Source organism: Oncorhynchus nerka, linkage group LG21 (genome assembly GCF_034236695.1).
Source record: "Oncorhynchus nerka isolate Pitt River linkage group LG21, Oner_Uvic_2.0, whole genome shotgun sequence".
Taxonomy (NCBI): domain Eukaryota; kingdom Metazoa; phylum Chordata; class Actinopteri; order Salmoniformes; family Salmonidae; genus Oncorhynchus; species Oncorhynchus nerka.
The window spans coordinates 33,051,659-33,073,424 of NC_088416.1; the positions used below are offsets into that span (position 1 = coordinate 33,051,659).

General features: G+C 43.0%; 1 protein-coding gene across 2 annotated transcripts in view; it reads left to right on the forward strand.

The window, feature by feature from the left end:
- The first annotated feature begins 3,367 nt into the window (after nucleotides 1-3,367).
- Nucleotides 3,368-21,766, forward strand: part of LOC115110680 (Na(+)/H(+) exchange regulatory cofactor NHE-RF1-like) — a 32,274-nt gene continuing 13,875 nt past the window's right edge. For both annotated transcript variants that reach the window (XM_029636523.2, XM_065006641.1), the window contains exon 1: nucleotides 3,368-4,241. In XM_029636523.2, coding sequence (XP_029492383.1) covers nucleotides 3,735-4,241 — 507 coding nt within the window. In that variant the 5' untranslated portion in view covers nucleotides 3,368-3,734. The remainder of the gene's footprint in view (nucleotides 4,242-21,766) is intronic.

The following is a 21,766-nucleotide window of genomic DNA, read 5'->3' on the forward strand; positions in this document are numbered from 1 at the left end:
ACAGATGACGCAATCTCTATTGCACTCCTCTCAGCCCTTTCCCACCTGGACAAAAGGAACACCTATATGAGAATGGTATTCATTGACTACAGCTCAGCGTTCAACACCATAGTGCCCCCAAAGCTCATCACTAAGCTAAGGACCCTGGGACCAAACACATCCGTCTGCAACTGGATCCTGGACTTCCTGACGGGCTGACCCCAGGTGGTAAGGGTAGGTAACTACACATCTGCCACTTTGATCCTCAACACAGAGGCCCCTCAGGGGTGCATGCTCAGTCCCCTCCTGTACTCCCTGTTCATCCTTGACTGCATGGCCAGGCACGACTCCAACACCATCATTAAGTTTGCAGACGACACAACAGTGGTAGGCCTGATCATTGACAATGATAAGACAGCCTATAGGGAGGAGGTCAGAGACCTGGACGTGTGGTGCCAGGACAACAACCTCTCCCTCAACGTGATCAAGACAAAGGAGATGATTGTGGACTATGTACATATTACCTCAATTACATTGACTAACCTGTGCCCCCGCACATTGACTCTGTACCGGTACCCCCTGTATATGGGGTGGCATGTATATGGGGTGGCAGGGTAGCCTAGTGGTTAGAGCGTTGGACTAGTAACCAGAAGGTGACAATGAGCTGAGCTGACAATGTACAAATCTGTCGTACTGCCCCTGAACAGGCAGTTAACCCACTGTTCCTAGGCCGTCATAGAAAATAAGAATTTGTTCTTAGCTGACTTGCCTAGAAAAATAAAATAAATGTAGCCTCGCTACTGTTATTTTACTGCTGCTCTTAAATTTTTTTACTTATATATTTTTTACTTAACACTTGTTTTTCATAAAACTGCATTGTTGGTTATGCAAACATTTCACAAACTTTTGACTGGTACTGTATATATATATTTCTTGGGTGGAATTTCCAGTGTTGGACATAGAAGACTAAAAATACCAGGAAACCAGCTTCAAGTGATTTTAATATAAGAAATATGTACCTAAGTATTATCACGCATAATAGAGACACATGATCGTATACAAATGAAAGTAAGGTTTGAAAGTATTATGTTTTAGTCAAACATGTGTATGTTTGGGCTTTTTGCAGTCTACAAATGATTTGTAATCATGTGCCAGCCCCAAACCAACCGCTCCAGAGAAAATCGGCCAGCGGCTGAATCTAGTTGATGATCCCTGCTGTAGGTGGATGGGATGTGATGTACTGAAGTTGCCTCCCACCAGGTGACAGCATTTCTTTTCAAATAATAATAGGGCGTTACGCTATTTACCACTGCTGGCTCAGTTTTCCTTTTTAAAGAGCCACTGAACACGCTGATTGGCAGGTGTGTTTTTCTGTATTATTAATTATTTTTGACGTTTTCAGTTAGATGTAAAATCACGCAACTAAAACATCCTAGGTAGAAACGTCAAAAATAATTACAGATTTCTTGAGTAATATTAGATTTATTATGGGGATTTTGAGGAAGTGAAATAGGCTTCTCATGGCGGACAAACATCATTAACCAAACGCGGAATCCGTGTCAGGAAACACCCCAAGACTGAAATCTTGTTTTTCTACAGAAAAACACACCTGCCAATCAGCGTGTTCAGTGGCTCTTTAAAAAGGAAAACTGAGCCAGCAGTGGTAAATAGCGTAACGCCCTATTATTATTTGAAAAGAAATGCTGTGGTACAGTATTTCTCAAGTAAAGAAATGCAACACACGTTGTCTTATGTAAACAAAGTCGGAGCTGCTGGGCAGGTCTGTCTCACTGTCTATGCTATTGGATGGAGAGCAATCACTGCAGGTGTTCACCCCATGTTAGTAGGAAAATGAAACTCGTCAAATCAAAACCCAACCTTCATTACCAGTTGTGACGCACGGATGTTCCACACTCAGTTTTAGACAAGACTGACTTTATGACCAAAATTATCCTATTTACACTTTGTAGTCAATTTTGACACTGTTTCTGACTCATATCAATGCCACATAGGCCGTTTTCAAAGGGATTCATTGATTTTTAAAGGCAGTGAAACCTCCATGGAACTTGTCCTCCTCCACACAGTTGTACAGCTGTACCAACGATTAAATCAAACACAAACAAGAATCATTAATTCCTCAGAAACATCACATAGCACCTGACCATCAGCCTTTCTGTATACATAGTTTGAGATGATAGGCTTATGAGTGAGTCATCAATAAATTATAGTGAGTCATCAATATATTATATTAAGGACATTACCATGCATTGATAAGTGTACCTGGCAAATGTCCCAGTATAGAGAAGTAACAACTCTGCTGTGGTTTTGGTTCAGTGAGGTCCTTGCCGTTTTAGTGATGATGTAATATAGCATTTCTCAAGGAGGGTCTAGGTCCCTTCCTTCCACATAAAGGTTTGCATTTCTTCAGAATTGCAGGGTGGGGAGGTAGGCCTATTCAGAAGAGGTTCTGTCTATCAGTGAGTGTGTGTTCTCACAGAGACAGACAGACATAGAGTGAGGGGGAGTGAGAGAGAAGGAGCACATGTGGCAAATGCAGATGTCTTCTCCTGAGCATAATATGTGTAATCTATAAGTAGAAAACATATTTCAACATCAGGAATATGCAGTACAGTGAAGGCTGCTGAGGGGAGGACGGCTCATAATTATGTCTGGAACTGAGCGAATAGAATGGCAGCAAACACCTGGAAACCATATGTTTGATGTTGTTGATACCGTACCACCAACCTTCTGTGATACAGTACCATATGTTTGATGTTGTTGATACCGTACCACCAACCTCCTGTGATACAGTACCATATGTTTGATGTTGTTGATACTGTACCACCAACCCCTGTGATACAGTACCATATGTTTGATGTTGTTGATACCGTACCACCAACCTCCTGTGATACAGTACCATATGTTTGATGTTGTTGATACCGTACCACCAACCTCCTGTGATACAGTACCATATGTTTGATGTTGTTGATACCGTACCACCAACCTCCTGTGATACAGTACCATATGTTTGATGTTGTTGATACCGTACCACCAACCTCCTGTGATACAGTACCATATGTTTGATGTTGTTGATACCGTACCACCAACCTCCTGTGATACAGTACCATATGTTTGATGTTGTTGATACCGTACCACCAACCTCCTGTGATACAGTACCATATGTTTGCAGAAGGACCACATGCATTTGTCACAACATGGCAGCAGCAGCAATCATTTTTGTGCATGCACTTGTCGATCATTAGGGCCAATAGCATGCATGCACCATTCATTTATGCGCCTCCCTCCTCCTGGGGTATTTGAGTAGTGATTGGTGTTACCATCTGTCTTCTCCACCTACGTCACTGACCTTTATAAAGTAGTCTGCTGAGTTTAATTTAGTGTCAGATTAGAGAATAGAGTTTTGGAGAAAAGTCAAAGCATACATATAGTTAGTAGAACTTCAGGTTTGGGCGACACATCTCGGGTTGGCATACATCCCCTGTATGCACACCGTTTAGGAGTTGCCTTTGAAAGTGAGTTGCGACTGCGGGTGACATCCAGTCACCACGGACGGCACCTTATAAACAGACCGATTGGATGCCAGACGCTCTTCCTTGAGAACGGTAGAGCGATTTCTGTTGACGGGTACCACTCGTGTTCAGCATCCCAAACTGAGTTTTCTTGGCAACTTCCAGCTAGTGAACGATCATTCTCACAAGCAACGGGTTGAATTGGTGAAATAAATAGCAGAAACTATGCCCAGCAAAAGTGAAGATAATCGGCCAAGACTCTGCCTGCTGGAGAAAGGGGACAATGGTTATGGGTTCCATCTCCACGGTGAGAAGGGTAAGACCGGGCAGTTCATACGGCTTGTGGAGCCCGATAGTCCGTCGGAAACTTCTGGGATTCGCGCGGGGGACCGACTAGTGTTCGTGAACGGGGAGAACGTGGAGAGCGAGAGCCATCAACAGGTTGTGTCCCGGATAAAAGCCACGGTGGGCCAGCTCGAGCTCATTGTTGTCGACCAGGACACTGAGCAACTGTTGAAAAAACACAAGATGAAGTGTCTCAAAGAATATGTCACGGAGCCCATTCCTTTACCCAGCGACGACGAGTCAGAAAGCGAAGACGGCAAGGAGAACGGGACACCATGCGGGACACGGAGAGAATCCACACCCATCCCGGGAAATAACGGAGATCACCATGGCCACGTAGAGCTCCATAGCCATGTTGAGAAAAAGCTAAGCATCAACTCTGAGAAGGTGAGTGTGCCAAAGTGCAAAACCTGAATAATCAATTAAATTCTTATTTTGGTTCATTGATATAGCCTGGTGGTCACAGTAAGCTATATTCTGCAAATATACACTACAGATTCAGTTACAGTTTGCGTAATAGTACCACTGACACTGTCCTAGGGATGTTTTTTTTATTCATCCATTTATTCACCAGCAATGTAATTAGATTATTTAAAATGTTCAGTCTCCTGTTGTATAAGTGCACTGTGAAAATAACAATGAATATGGTCAGCTGCAAAGCCCAATATTCCCACTCTCTTCATTGTAGCAGTTTTGGCAGAGATAGCAGGTTGTAGGTGAGTCAGTTGGCTGCACATTTGTTGTGGGTGGTGGTGGGGGTGTAAGAGAGGAAGGACAAACAACCTGCTTCAGCCTTGAGTTCAAGTTAATTTGACAGTGATGCTGCACACCACACACATTTGGGGGGAAAGGGCAACAACATTTTTTGTGTTGGTGTTCTGAGGTCTGAAAAATAACGGACACTTGACATTGGGGTTGAAGAGAAAGAATTTGAGGTTTACTGAAGCAGATATCTTTGAACACACCACATCCAACATATTTCTGGCAGATTTATGCTTTCATGACTCACAATGTAATGCACCCACAGTGGAACACAAGAAACAAATCAAAATACAGTTCTTAGTCCTTGATTATGACCTCCTGCTGTCTATGAAAACAAATGAAGAGTTTCATTCCAAAATGCTCTATATCCATTTTCAGAAATGTTGGTAAAGTAGCTTTTATTGTTTAAATAACTTATGAAAGAGATTGGTGTGTTTTTTCACTCATCTCACTCATCTCATCATGTCATGAGGTTGTTCATTGACAGACATGTATTTAAAAAAAATCTATAACTTAATGGTTTCATTTCAGAGGGATAAATAATATATATATATATATATTTTTTAGCAAAACGCTATATATCCGCCTCACTCTCAGAGAAATAAGTAGTACTGCTAGGTTTTACACAGTCACATTTAACAAATAACATTTAGTTTATTAAAGAACTGAACAAATGATACATTTGTGATATGAATATTTAATTGAGTTATTTTTATTATATGAGATCTGTATGTAAAACATTTAGATTTGACATTATATTCATCTTATCCAGATCAACATACAGCGCCTTACAGCCACATACAGCGCCTTACAGCCACATACAGCGCCTTACAGCCACATACAGCGCCTTACAGCCACATACAGCGCCTTACAGCCACATACAGCGCCTTACAGCCACATACAACGCCTTACAGCCACATACAGCGCCTTACAGCCACATACAGCGCCTTACAGCCACATACAGCGCCTTACAGCCACATACAGCGCCTTACAGCCAAATACAGCGCCTTACAGCCACATACAGCGCCTTACAGCCACATACAGCGCCTTACAGCCACATACAGCGCCTTACAGCCACATACAGCGCCTTACAGCCAAATACAGCGCCTTACAGCCACATACAGCGCCTTACAGCCACATACAACGCCTTACAGCCACATACAGCGCCTTACAGCCACATACAGCGCCTTACAGCCAAATACAGCACCTTACAGCCACATACAGCGCCTTACAGCCACATACAGCGCCTTACAGCCACATACAGCACCTTACAGCGCCTTACAGCCACATACAGCGCCTTACAGCCACATACAGCGCCTTACAGCCACATACAGCGCCTTACAGCCACATACAGCGCTTTACAGCCACATACAGCGCCTTCACAAAGTATTCACACCCCTTGACTTATTCCACATTTGGTTGTTTTACAGCCTGAATTTAAAATGGATTTAGTTTAGATTTGTTGTCACTGGCTTATACACTTTACCCCATAATGTCAAAGTGGAATTATGTTTTTATTTATTTTTTACAAATGAATCAAAAATGAAAGCTGGCATTTCTCGAGTCAGTAATTATTCTACACCTTTGTTATGGCAAGCCTAAATAAGTTCAGGAGTAAACATTTGCTTAACAAGTCACATAATAAGTTGCATGGACTCACTCTGTGTGCAATAACAGTGTTAAACATTATTTTAGAATTACTACCTCATCTCTGAACCCCACACATACAAGTACTGTAAGTTTCCTCGGTCGAGCAGTGAATTTCAAACACAGATTCAACCACAAAGACCAGGGAGGAATTCCAATGCCTCACAAAGAAGGGCACCTATTGGTAAAAGCAGACATTGAATATCCCTTTGAGCATTGTGAAGTTACAATGTTAAAGTTACATGTTGGATGGTGTATCAATACACCCAGTCACTACAACGATACAGGTGTCCTTCCTAACTCAGTCACCGGAAAGGAAGGAAACCACTCAGGGATTTCACCAGGACGGCAATGGTGACTTTAAACAGTTACAGAGTTGAATGTCTGTGATAGGAGAAAACGGTGGATGGATCAGAAACATTGTAATTATTCCACAATACTAACCTAATGGACAGAGTGAAAAGAAGAAACCCTGTACTGAATAACATTTTTCCAAAACATACATCCGGTTTGCAGTAATACTGCAAAAAATGTGGCAAAGCAACTTTTTGTCCTGAATACAAACTGTTATATTTGGAGCAAATCCAATACAACACATTACTGAGTGCCAGTTTCCATATTTTCAAGCACAGTGGTGGCTGCATCATGTTATGGGTATGCTTGTAATCGTTAAAGACGGGGTAGTTTTTCAGGATAAAAAAAGAAAGGGAATGGAGGTAAACACAGATCGTTGACAAAAAACAGACAATTTAATCCATTTTAATACCATTTTGTAACACAACAAAATGTGGAAAAAGTCAAGGGGTGTGAATTATTTCAGAAGGCACTATATCACGGTCAAATACACAGTTTACAAACATTGCAACTAAACAATGGATATATAGCGTTTTCTAAATAACACGTTTGAATATGATATATATTTTTTAAAGCTGAGAACAGTAATGTTTTACACACACATGAAGGTACCAATAACCAATCATTTGTAGTGACACTTGTCATCTCCCGTCTGGATTACTGCAACTCGCTGTTGGCTGGGCTCCCTGCCTGTGCCATTAAACCCCTACAACTCATCCAGAACGCCGCAGCCCGTCTGGTGTTCAACCTTCCCAAGTTCTCTCACGTCACCCCGCTCCTCCGCTCTCTCCACTGGCTTCCAGTTGAAGCTCGCATCCGCTACAAGACCATGGTGCTTGCCTACGGAGCTGTGAGGGGAACGGCACCTCAGTACCTCCAGGCTCTGATCAGGCCCTACACCCAAACAAGGGCACTGCGTTCATCCACCTCTGGCCTGCTCGCCTCCCTACCACTGAGGAAGTACAGTTCCCGCTCAGCCCAGTCAAAACTGTTCGCTGCTCTGGCCCCCCAATGGTGGAACAAACTCCCTCACGACGCCAGGACAGCGGAGTCAATCACCACCTTCCGGAGACACCTGAAACCCCACCTCTTTAAGGAATACCTAGGATAGGATAAAGTAATCCTTCTCTCCCCCCTTAAAAGACCTAGATGCACTATTGTAAAGTGGCTGTTCCACTGGATGTCATAAGGTGAAAGCACCAATTTGTAAGTCGCTCTGGATAAGAGCGTCTGCTAAATGACTTAAATGTAAATGTAAATGTAGTGAAAAAAACACACAAAAAATGGGGATAAATAAACTCTTCAAATGCTCCTCACATTGTTCAATAGCCGTTTCTAACTTTATTTATTCTTTAAGGGACTACATTTAGTCTTCACGTCCTCTTAATACCCTCTAGCTAACAGCATGCACGACGTGGGTTCATTCAAACATTGAAGAAAAGAGGGGCACTCCAGAACATCTGTGCCCCCCGCCGTGTCCCGGATGTTTACCCCTGGTCCTCTCCCAGCCCCTCCCAGCCCCTCTCTCTGGTTCCTCTATTGCTGTGACATAATAACCCAGACTTCTTCACTGACACTGCACTGTCTGTTTGGGTCTTTGTGTTCCAATGTGGCGTTCCGAGCGAATCTCACAGCTGAGTGATTTGCTACCATAACAGTCTAAACAACAGTCTCACTACCATACCCTGCAGTGCCCAGCCATGACCAGCCCACTCATGTGTTGGACAGGTTGCCGCCAGCCAGACACATGTGCAGCATCTTATGGGCTGCTCGAGGGGCTCCTATACATCCTGCATATCCTGTGTATACTATGTGTACCGGATACTGTTGACATGTTTGTGACTTAAACTCCTCCACCATTACACTTCCAATAAAGCAGTACAATAAACTGTGCTCTCATTACATTAATCATTATTAAGAGCAGGATTTCTAACACGGTTGAATCTCTGAACTTGCAGGGAAGGTAATGGGGGTCATCTAAGAAACCTTATGAGAGAACCCTGTTTCCCTCACCCTTAACTTCCATGTTTCGTCCCAATATCCGAAAACACAGCAAAGCCACCCCACCTATAGGCCCTGCTGTGTCCTGGCTGTGACTCTGTGTCTGCAGGGTAGTTAAATGCTGAGTCAGCCTCATCTCTTATCAGTGCTGTGTGTTAACACTACAAGGCAGAGGCCCAGTCAAGGGCCCGGTGACAGACATGACTGTGGAAGGTAGAGGACATGTGCCACATAAAGGCACAGAAATACGTTGAACAATCTATCAGATCCCCTCAACAGCTGAACATGTTACAGTACATCAGACCACAATATCACATTAGTTAACTCTATAGACTGGAGCAATTGAAGCTCATGGAAACAATGTACTGTGTATTAATGTGCATGTAAATGTATTACTGTAAATGGCCCTCACTTGTAGAGCATCTACATGTCCTGGAAAAGTACTCAAGCACCATAGAAAAACAGCCGCAGTTGTGTTGTTGAACACACCGATTGTTCCTCTGTTTACTTTCTAACTCACCCAGATGGCCTAATGGAGTTGTGGTATTATAGTTAACACTGGTACGCACATCAGAAGGAAGTGTTCCATGAACAAACAAGCCCACTTCTGTACCGCTCATATTTCATTGGTTGAATTATAGTTTTTATATTGGACATTTCATGTTTCCCTGGTTTCTAGTGTGTTTGCTTGCTTTCTAAATGAAATAGTTAGAGAGAATACATTACTTGACAGTTTAAAGGCCCAGTGCAGGCAAACATGTGATTTTACTCTGTTTTATATTTATTTCCACACTATGAGGTTGGAATAATACTGTGTATTTGTGAAAATGATGATAATGGCCTTTAAGTGTAAGAGCTGTTTAAAAAGATCATCCTGAAATGTCAGCCTGTTTTGGTGGGATGGAGTTTTGGCCCGCCTGGTGACATCAGGTGGTAAATGAGTTAATAGACCAATAAGAAAGAGAGGTCTAATCCTCTCTGTCAATAACAGATACATTTCAGATTTCAGCTGTTATTGACAGCATTTCGAGCAAAATTATTGCCTGTGAAATTGCTCTTTGCTAAGAAGCTATTTTAGTTTTGTATTCAATTAAAAGGGCTAAAAATAATCACAGTATGTTACTTCATTGTTACACAGAAATAATTTCATATTGAGATATAAACCATTGCATTGGACCTTTAAAGAAACTCAACCTACTGCTTTAATGCTTGAAGGTTGAGAAGATCATAAGTGGTAAGCCTATATATAAGAACACGGGCAGTTTTACAACTCAGGCTTAGACGATATTACTATGTTCTGCCTGCATCCTGTCCGGCATTCCTCTACCCTGGCCCATGCAGTCAGTGTGACATTACACACACACACACACACACACACACACACACACACACACGGCCTGGGTGGTGAATACACAACATGTTGGTTTAACAGTCTCACTGATGTCTTTAGCAACTGCCTGTCCCTGTCTTTGAAGAAAAACAGAAGAGGGGACCAAGAGGAACGCCCTCTTCGGAAACCAAGGAGGAGTTGCCTTGGTAACACTGATGTGGTGTGTGCTATCCATGTTGAGAGGCAAAGTGAGAAACGGGTGTGAAGCAATGGAGAGGAGGAAAGTAGAGATGGAACGTTTTGAATGCAATCAGGAATTGCAGTCTTCTCTGTTGTTAGAAACCAAGGACAGAGATAATCTTTCCAGAACTCTGAGTTTGATTGTCTATTCCTTCTCTGATAGCCATTTACGTGGCCACTGCACACACAACAAGCCATTGGATTCAAAGGGCTTTCTCTGTTTTCCCTGCAGTAAAATGTAACCCCCGTTGTAAAATGCAGTGGAGTGGGGAGGGATGCAGTAAACCAGCACACAAGTCACAACAGGTTATATTTTGGCTGCCCTTATTACAGCGTTAATAGATTTAGGTGCGTCTTGTCATACTGGCTGGATCCTATGGGATCTGTCACTCTAAACATCTGATAAAATATGAAAATAAGGGTGTGATGCATGCCTTGAGTTGAGCCTTTAAGTTCATTTTCTATCCACAGTATCTATCTTATCTGTTTGTGTTGTTTTTGTTTTGTGTGCGTGAGGCGCCTCATTCCCTCCATTTGCTTTTGAGGAAAGCCCACATCAACCGAGAGGCTTTGATCTATTGAGATTCCACTGGGAGACTGAGGGGGATGCCTTCCAGCCAGTCAGCTTGGTGCTTCTGGAGTCCTCATGAATGACTGCCTGGTTACATAAGCCTGTTTTTAATGCCAAATTACAGGAGAGAAAGAGTCCTCCGTGTGTCAGATGAAATCAACTGTGACTAGTAGGCTGAGAGTTGTGCTGTTCAGGGAGGGGCCGTTGTGTGTGTTCCATGCCTTGGAGGAAGTCTGTAGAGAACAGTAGCATAGAGACTTTGCCTGGAGAGCAGCAACATGCAGACAGGCCTATAGGCATATGCCAGTTGGCTGTCTGTTTCCACCAGGTTTCTACCAGATACCAAGCCTGTAATCTACTCATTCATATAAAAACTGCTTATTAAAGAGCATGGATCAACCACTGACACACCCACTGCCTCTAGGCTTTTTGGCCCTTGTGGTGTGCCATAGTGGGGAGAGGCTTTTGTGATAGCAAAACATGGTTCCTCAGGCATAGGAATATCCCACGTTAGTGACTGTTTAGGAGGATTCTCTCTATATTGTTTTATCTCCCACAGAATGGAGTGTGTGGGTTGACAATGGCTTTAATTCAATGGTTTCATCTGGTGACGAGGAGCAACTCGTAAAGATATTTGAAACCAGGGCTTTTCTTTAAGCATTCCTGGTGGATTATTTAGTGGGTTTGACCTATAGTGGGTAATAGTTTATTTACTGGGTTATAGTTATGTATTCCAGACCAAGTCTCTGGGTGTACCTCACCATGTTCAAGTTACGACACAAAGCCTGACATTATTTATGTTAGCTTTACCAACTATTCAACCAGACGCTGATGCCATACAATCAACAATGGCTGTTCAATAACATTGTCCTATTCCATTTAAAGAAAATATGTCAACTCTTCATGAACTTCTCTTATGACGGTAGGCCGTCATTGTAAAATAAGAATTCGTTCTTAACTGACTTGCCTGATTTGCTTAGGCTACTGTAGCCTAGTGGTTAGAGCGTTGGGCCAGTAACCGAAAGGTTGCAAGATCGAATCCCTGAGTTGACAAGGTAAAAATCTGTCGTTCTGCCCATGAACAAGGCAGTTAACCCACTGTTCCTAGGCCGTCATTGAAAATAAGAATTTGTTCTTAACTGACTTGCCTAGTTATATGAAAGGTAAAATAAAAATACATATTTTAGAAAACGGGCAGCCACACCTTAGTTTGTGACTGGCTCTTTAAATCTCATTAGCATAGCTTGCTTCTGTGGGAATCTTTTCCTGGGGCCTTGGCCAGCACATAGACTCCAGAAAGCTTAGGCTGGTTTCCTGTCATTGTTGTTGGGCTTAGAGAGAGTCAGACAGACCCCCCCTCATCCCCTTTCCCCCTCATCCCCCTCCTCTGCTAATCTCCACAATGGGTTGCCTCTCCTGGTCACAATGAAAACTCCTAGTCTTTATTACTTTCATTTCTCTACTTTCATTACTACAGTCTACAGCCCTCAAACTCAACTCTGGACCTCGAGCATGTTCCACTATTTTTTTCTCAATAGTTCTAATCAGAGACTGATTTAGACCTGGGACACCAGGTGTGTGCAAATAATGATCAGGTAGAACAGAAAAGCAGCAGGTTCCGGACCTCATAGGGTCAGAGTTCAGTACCCCTGGTCTACAGTATACACACAGTAAAGTGTTGTTCATGGTAGTGGATAACATGCTAACTAACGTGGGCTGTTTAAGTCAAAGTCAAACCTCTTACTGTAGTTGATGGCATTCCTTGTAACTTTGGTCAAATCTGGTAGACTAGAGCAGTGTTTTCCATCTCCAGGCCTCCATTATCTCTAACAGTACACTTAAAAAAAAATTGTAGCCCAGACAAGCACACCTGATTCAACTTGTCAACTAATCATCACGCCCTCAATCAGTTGAATCAGGTGAGTTTGTCTGGTGCTACAGCAAAAATGTGTGCTGTTGGGGGTACTGGAGGACTACCCCATTGTTTATGATGTGTGGTCGCGTGTAGGGTGTCTGTCTTCATGTGTATTTGCTCAATCACGTGTGTGTGTGTGTGTGTGTGTGTGTGTGTGTGTGAGAGAATGTTTGGGAGTCACCCTTTCCTTCCCTCCTCTTTGTTGAGCAGTGTGTTCCAGAGGAAACGGTCAACATGACAAGAGAGACAGGGTGGAGGTCTAAACACAGGGTCACAGGATTCATTGTGTTTCAATAGACGGATCCATTTATTTGTATACTGTGCAGTCAGTGTGTGTGTGTGTGTGTGAAAGAGTAGGTTGTGCCAACTTGTGTGTGTGGTGTCAACTTGTGTAAATGCGTGTGTATTTGTTTGTAGAGGGTAAGAGTTCAGGAGCTTGTGAGTGTATTATGTAACTAACTCTGTCTTACACACCCCCTCTAGGCTCTACGGTCAGTCCTGTACATCTGCTTCTCTAATAAGGGTTTAGATGTATTATACAGACTGTGATTTTGGCCTTAGATCTACTGCACACAATAGTAGCCTATAATTGTAGGCATCACATGGACAGAGAGGTGTATTGGAAGTCCCTCACTGCAGGTCTCTGGGCTTCCTGCTCTGCTCAGTGTGTTCTGTCTCCAGTCTTGTCTGGGGCCCAGGGTGGAGCTCTGGCCATACATGCACACCCACCATGGCCCTCTTCCTGAGACCCAGTGGCTTTGTCTGAGGAGCAGTTTGTGTGTGTGTGTGTGTGAGAGAGAGTGGATGGTAGTGGGTTTGTAGTGAAGTGAACAGGTGACTCTGGCCCAAAACAGCAGCCCCACCGTCTCTCCTACAGTTAGGGCCATGGGCCAGGGTGGGGTGGAAGTGGACCCCACGAGGGGGAGGGGAGCTCCCTGGGATGCAAGAAGGGAGAATGCTACAATGCCACATTCCATTTCTCATTCCATACCCCTCAGGGTTCATAACCCCTCCATGACAATGAGAGAAAGGGCCGCACCCTCCAAGGATAGGAGGGGGGAGGGGGGGGCGTGCCCAGCGATGACACCATAGAGTACAGACATAGTGTTTATACATACAGGCATAGTGTTTATACATACAGGCATAGTGTTTATACATACAGGCATAGTGTTTATACTGTGTGTGTTCTGTCTGAAAGGGATTCTATGGAGGTATGAAAGGCCAGGGGTATAATATATTACCATCGTAATATCTACCATCGTGGGTGTATGATGTTGGTTTCTGCAGTGTTGGTGAGCTTGGTTATGTTATCAAAGCTGACTACAGTCTGACAGCAAAGTGTGAGCAAATGTTTATTACATGTTGACCATCCACAGCCTGAATGACGCCACAGGATGTCACAACGTTCTCTTTCACTTATTCATCCCTCTCATCCTTTCCTAGCCCTTTTCCTCTCCCCTCTGAGCTAGCAGTATGATCTAATCTTCATCATTGTCTCTGTGAATCTGTGCAGTGACAGGTTCCCTGGGGCTGGGCTCAGTTGGATGTGGGAGACATTTTGTGTGCCTGCAACTCGTTGGGTGGAGGTCAGAGACGGGATAAACCATGTTGACTCCTAAGGCCTGGTACCTGATAGGGTAGGACTAACACACTGATACTAACACACTGATAGAGAGCCATAGGGATGGAGGAGGGACAGCTGCTTTAGAAAGGTGTGTCCTGAGAAGAGACAGAACTAGAGATTTGAATGGAAAGGATGTCTGGGGATGCCGGGCACTTCAGTACCTAATCAGGCCACACCCACCCATTAGTGTTAAAATATCAACATGGGCATCCCCCATAATTGTTGTGATTGACAATGATCTACTATTTTTAGCGAACCCACTACGAGTGACTTTTAATTCGAACCCTTGGCAGAGCCATCCCACAGGTGCCCAGTATGTTCCAACTTCAAATAGAGGTGGACAGTAGAAGTGGTGGAAAAAGTACCCAATTGTCATACTTGAGTAAAAGAGAAAATACCTCAATAGAAAATGACTCAAGTAAAAATGAAAGTCAGCCAGTAAAATACTACTTGAATAAAAGTCTAAAAGTATTTGGTTTTAAGTATACTTAAGTATCAAAAGTAAATGTAATTTCTAAAATATACTTAAGTATCAAAAGTAAAAGTATAAATCCTTTCTAATTTCTTATGTTAAGCAAACCAGACGGCACATTTTTCTTGTTTTTTTTATTTATGTATAGCCAGGGGCACACGCCAACACTCAGACATCATTTACAAACAAAGGATTTGTGTTTAGTGAGTCTGCCAGATCAGAGGCAGTTGGGATGACCAGGGAAGTTCTCTTGATAAGTGTGTGAGTTGGACATTTTTTTCTGTCCTGTAAAGCATTTAAAATGTAACAAGTACTTTTGGGTGTCAAGGAAAATGTATGGAGTAAAAAGTACATTATTTTCTTTAGGAATGTAGTGAAGTAAAAGTTGTCAAAAATATAAATACCCCCCCCCCCCCCCCCCCCCCCCCAAATACTAAAGTAATACTGTTAAGTATTTTTACTTAAGTACTTTACACCACTGGACAGTAGGGCTGCATTGTTCACCCCTGCCACACTGACTGAAAAACCAGGTTAACAACAGTGAGTTTGTCAGTCAGAAACGTATTAACTCTCGCCCCTATAGGGGTTTGAAAGGGTCATTAAACTAAGCTCTTGTCAAAATTACACATGACAATCACGAGGCTAAGGATTTGTCCTATTCCACTGAGTAACCATGGAGCTTTTGACTTTGTCATCTCTGAGGTTATTCTTTCACCTGATCAAGGGGTGTTGCTCAGCTTTCTACCACTTATTAAAAGCCCAGGAGTTAGAGGCCCTGTTTAAAAGTTGCTGTGGTAGCAGGCGGTAGCAGTGGGCTGACTGCATGACAGATCTATTGTATATAGAGGACTGCTGAGTGCGTGCGGAATGCCTGGGTTGATGATTTGCGGGGCGCGTGGCAGAGGAGGGTGCCTAGACTTTGGACATTATCGATGGCACAAAATGCAGCCATGTGCAGCATGGAAAACTCTGCGAGAGCCAATGCCTTTCAGGCAGAGCAAGACACATTCTCTGTCCATTACAGCTGCGTAGAATATCTCTTGTATGGCGTTATCATGAATTATAAAGTGGGTGGTTCAAACCCTGAATGCATCGGACCGTATACCAAGGGTATGACAAAAAATGGCAATTATTACGTTGGTAAACAGTTTTATAATAGCAATAAGGCACCTCAGGTTGTTGTGATATATTGCCTATATGCCACGACTAAGGGCTGTATCCAGGCACTCCACGTTGCGTCGTGCTTAAGAACAGCCCTTAGCCATGGTATATTGGCCATATACCACACCCCCCCGGGCCTTACTGCTTAAGAATAACATGATTTAACATGAGTCTTTGTCCTGGATGTTGCCCTGTAGTTGAGTCACTCAGAGACCCTGGCATTCTGTAGTAATAATGACACATGTTACCCGGCTACAATATGATGATGTCCTGGTGAATACACAGTAGTTACACTTCAGTCCTCCACTGGCTTCACATGGGGAAAATATGAACCAGGCATCTGGCAGAGTGGCAGCCGCTGGCATGGTGTATGAAGCTGTTTTCAAGCTGGTGAGGTGGTGACTTTGACAGCTGCCTTAGTGTTCCATTAGAAAGGCCCTCTGTGTCAAATATGGTCAGGGGAAGAGAATGAGAGGATGGATGATGCAAATTGCCTGAGATCATTAACCTTTGATATATTTTACTAGAGCTCATCATGATGTTTTACAGCTCTCCACATCAGATCAGGTTTGTATGGGATGACATCTCTGCTGTCAATCATTGACTCAGGTGCTGAAGAGACAGTGAAGCTCTCTTGACAGGGGTTTAGGTAAATAGTAAATATGGGTTAATATCAGGTAAGTATGAACTGAAAACAGCTACAAAAGAGTGAAATAAGTAATTTTGGTTGGTTTATGCCTCCCAGGTATAAACAAGGTCAGTCAGTTTTAGTGACCGTTCTTTGTCAGGAGTATGTTTGAGGTGTTGCAGCTGTCTGGTGCCAGTTAAACAGAAGCTGTGGTGATACTGTACCTTATCTGGCATATACTGCTTCCTGTGGGGGTCGTGTGTTAAGGTGAACTGGCTTATATCATGCTCTGGGTGGGAAGAGATAGATTAAGAAAGAAGCATCTCCAGCAGCTGCAGATAGTTGAGTATATCAGGCTTAATGATGCGGGTTAACAGTTGTGTGTAGATAAACTGTACTCTTAGAAAAAAGGGTTCCAAAAGGGTTCTTAATTTGTCCCCATAGGAGAACCCTTTTTGGTTCCAGGTAGAACCCTTTTGGGTTTCAGGTAGAACCCTCTGTGGAAAGGGTTCTATGTGGAACCCAAAAGGGTTCTACCTAGAACTAAAAGGGTCTACCTAGTACCAAAAAGGGTTATACAAAGGGTTCTCCAATGGGGACAGCCGAAGAAACCTTTTAGGTTATAGATAGCACCTTTTTACAGGTTTGCTTGTTGGTGTGTGCGTTGGTTTGTTAGCATGTTCAGGCTGGTTGGTTAGTTAGTGTGTGCAGTAGGCCTACAGTGGTTTTCTGGCCCTCAGTAGAGTGTATGCAGACAAAATTCACATTCTACAGCACAACAGCAGAGTCATGTCTTGATTGTAAATCTAACAGTGACTCAATAATCCATGCATTCTGGGAATGCTATAATTCTGGAAGTTATGGGCGGAGTTAGAAAGTTGACCTTCATAAGTATTACCATGTAAATCTACTTTTAATCCGTCTGTCTTCATATTTCAAGACATGGCGTATGGGGGTGTAGTGAGATATCCAATGGGCTGGACAATTCTCTTCTCATCTTGAAAAAACATATATACTTAACTGGAAATCAACCAATCCTTCATCGTTAAAACAATGGAAAGGTCAATTGCTTTATTATCTAAATGTTGAAAGTGCGTGGGTGACGAAGAGAAACAGGATGGTGCAGTTTGATGCCATGAGAGGGATGCAGATGCTGGAGAGGGGAGTGTGAGCAGGTGGGTCTGGGTAGGTGTGATGTCGTTGATGTTTGTGTATGTTTCGTATTGTTAAAAAATGTATATAATAATCATGCACATTTTTTTGAGTGTAGGCAAACAGAGAGAAGAAGTGTGTCTCGGCTTGAGGTTAGTTGCAATTGAAAGCCTGGTACGTAGCAGGAAGGAAGAAATGGGCTCAACCAGAGTCATTCTCTCCAATGACCTACCTGCTCCACAGGTCCCCTTCCTAGACTTGGACTGGATGACGATGACATGATAGCTGTTCTATTTTTGCATCAGGCCATAGTAAAACATCTGGCACAATTGGCAGTCAGGGAAAGCCTGGTTTTGAATTATGACTCAAATGCTTTTAGTCAGTTTCAAGTAAGACCCCAAGGTTTGTTAATGTGTTCCACTTGTTCATATGAAACTAGGGCTTCTGGTTGAGCCCACGTGTCCACAGTCGTCGGCCACAGATGATGGTGATCACAATATTTGTTCTTCCCGAAAAAGAAGATAGAGATGGTTCTTGGTAAGGTACTGCTTCTCCTTCCTCATGTCACCTTCATATAGAGGGTGTTAGTGAGTCCCTCCATGAGAATGACAGGGGACTTTTCCCGTTATGGTGTCTGTGAGAGCATGGGCAGCGCCATTGAGGCTATCTCCATTTTGAAGTAGTCAGTTTTCTTCTTCTACTACTTCAGAGTTGGTAAACAAACTGAAAAGGTGCATACTGCCACCTGGAGTGTGTTGTCTGAACAGGTATAAAGTCAAGGTTGGTGATTTACTGTCACTTCAGTTATGGAATGGTTGCTCAGGTCCCACCTGATGATCTGGATGGAATTATGTGATCCTTCCTTAACCCATATTTGACTACTTAAAAATTGTGAATGTCCTCAATGGCGCTGCCCTTGCGAAAAGGGGTTTTCCGGGCACTAGAGTCCTCTATCATTCTCTCTGGTGACAGCCAATGACCTGTCAGAACAGCTGCGACCACTGACTTACTGTAAGTCACAGCTTTAGAAAGGGATGAGCCTCTGTACGCCTGTGTGCCTCTAAATCCTCGTAGCTGTAAAACAGTGCTGTCACATTTGCTTGATGGTTTCGGTAACCAGCATGTAGAAATACCCATAAGACACCGTCGCTAATTTACACTGGAAGCGTAGACAAACCAACTCATTATTGTCAGTCAAGGGGTGGGCAGGATGGAAAATGGCTGTTAGTTTTTTTCTACGTCTTCTGTGTGGTAGATGTGAGTGCTGTAACCAGTGGGACTGCAGGTGTAGGGGTGTGTATCTGTATTGTGTATTTATGTCTCTTGCATGTGAGGAAGTTGACTTCAAAGGGAAGAGTATGCTTCAGGAAAGAAGTAGCAGTTCCTTCCCCCTCATGATGGAAACGGTTGTGCCATCTTCATCCAGTGAACATGTTCGGCTAGGAACCCATTCTCTTACACTCACCGTATGTCAAATCTATGCCTAAGCATTTCAAATAGTCCACAAAGCACAATACTTTCTCTGGCTTTGAAAATGCTTACTAGTATGGTTATTTCTGATGATTCAGGATTTGCAAAACCTTGTCATTTATTCACATGTTGTAACTGTTGTCTCAGTTTCTCTCCCTGTATTAACTGTTATTCATGAGGTGTTGCTTCTTAGTTGACCGGAGATATGAGGTTCCTGTGTGGGGCCACAGACCCCAGAGATTATGACTGTTAGAAACCTCCTCATCTAGAACACAAGGTGATGTAGATATGTAGGTGTGGGGGATAGAGATGAGAGCGTGGATATTCCTGAGAGGTCACTGAACTCAACGTGTTGTTTTAAGGTAAAGGCTTAGAAACAACTATTCAGGAGTTGTAGCACACAGTGTTCCTATTTACAGTATATAATTACCACAGGAATTTTTCATTTCCTAAAACAAGATAAAGCTTAATATGCTTAATATGATGTAATGAATTGAATTGAATGTTAAGTATGTAGTTGGTCACCGTAATCTTCCCCCACCTGAGTGGTTACCATGACCAAACCCTTTGGAACCAGTAACAGCCTTTCCCGAGTTGGACTTACTTTCCAGCGTTCCTCTCCCACATTCTCCAAATATTATGCCTTGATAGAGAGAACTAGGTTCTGGGAACCATTCAAAACAAAATAAAGAGTGAAAAGATTAGACAAATATTTCTGATCTGAGACTGAACTCAGGTCATGGCTAAGCTTATCTAAAACAAATATTGGTTTCATGTGGGAGACTTTTATAATACAGAGGCAGACAGACAGTCACCCTAATTTTTCCAATAGCACACCATGGCAATTGCTATGCGTATTCCCTATATTCTGTCAAAACTGCGTTGTGTTTTCTCCGGTTTAGTGCCCAATGAATGTGACGCAGGTTATTGCGCAGGGGGGGGGTGACTGTAAAACTGTCTGTTTGGGCTGGCTGTTTTAAAAGCTGACCACTGCAGGTGACTGTTGTTCTTATGGTATCTTCCATGCGTTACTCCCTTCCTGCAGTGGTTGAATGTACACACACACACACACACACACACACACACACACACACACACACACACACACACACACACAGGACATGCAGTAGGAGTGAAGCACAGTTTCCTCCCCAGGAGAAGGCCCTGGTTTGTGTGTGTGCAGCAGATTCCACAGATTCCGTGCCCTCCCGGAGATTCTTCCCTGCTCCCTACACAAACTGTCTTCTGTTATCCCAGCCACCCTGCCATGGTCCCTTTCTGTTGGTTGGCAGGGACGCTCAACATTGACCAGTTGACCTCATCCTTCCTGGCTGTGTTCCGCTGTGAGTGTCTGTTATTAAAGCTGCAGTATGTAACTTTTTGGGAGACCTGTCCAAATGCACATAGAAATGATAGTTATAGATCTGTCATTCTCATCGAAAGCAAGTCTAAGAAGCGGTAGATCTGTTCTATGTGCTCTATTTCTATGCTTCCCTTTCTTACATTTTATTTTTGGGTCTTTTACTTTCGGTTTTGTACACCAGCTTCAAATAGTTAAATACTATATTTTTGGGTTCTGGAAAATATATTTCACAGCGGTTTCGATGGTACAATGATTTTCTACACTATACTTGCTTGTTTTGTGACATTAACTGACATTAAGGACTAGCTATTTGAATTTTAGCAACCAGGAAATGACGGATCAATTTCTGCAAAGTCCACCTTAAGAGGAATAGGACTCCAATTGGACTGAAACAGATCTGTCCTTGTCAGACACTGGGCTTAGTGCTCCTGTAAAATGTGTGGTAAGACTTGTGCAGTGGACAGTCAATGGGATCTACATACCAGAAGGACATCCTCAAGCCATGCTGTATTTTTCTTATCTACCATGACTTCCATGACCAAGGGGTTTCTAGCCTTCAGTTTGAAGGACGCAGGTGCACCCTCAGTCGCTCTTCTTCATTTTGAAGGGAAAATTTGTGGCGTACAATTTGTTGCGTACAATTTGTGGCGTACAGTTTGCAGTTTGTGTTTAATTATGTAGCAAAACAGAGATTTCACACCAAAAACAGGAAGCAGAGAAACCACTGTAACCAGCTTTTCAGTTTAACCAGGACTTTGGGTAGAGAGGGACCACACCAAGAATTACTCAGGGACAATTCAGTTCCAATTAATGTGCTTTTTCTGCATACTTTCCAATTTTCTCTTCTTTCCTCTACTTTCCCTCTAAATATGCTTTTTTGGTCCTTATTAAAGTATTTATTATTTTAATTTATTATATAAATATGTTGTTGATTTACTCACAGTTTGGAATGTATATTTTATATGGAGGTCTGGAATGAAGAACATGGAGGAGAATCAGACCAGATTAACATGTAAGATGGTTGTCAGTTTCATCAGATGCATCAGATACTCAACTCAAGTCTGATTGGCAGGATCAGTGTTTGGCACACTCCTGTTGCTCCCTATCCTCCCAGCCAACTCAAGTCTGATTGGCAGGATCAGTGTTTGGCACACTCCTGTTGCTCCCTATCCTCCCAGCCAACTCAAGTCTGATTGGCAGGATCAGTGTTTGGCACACTCCT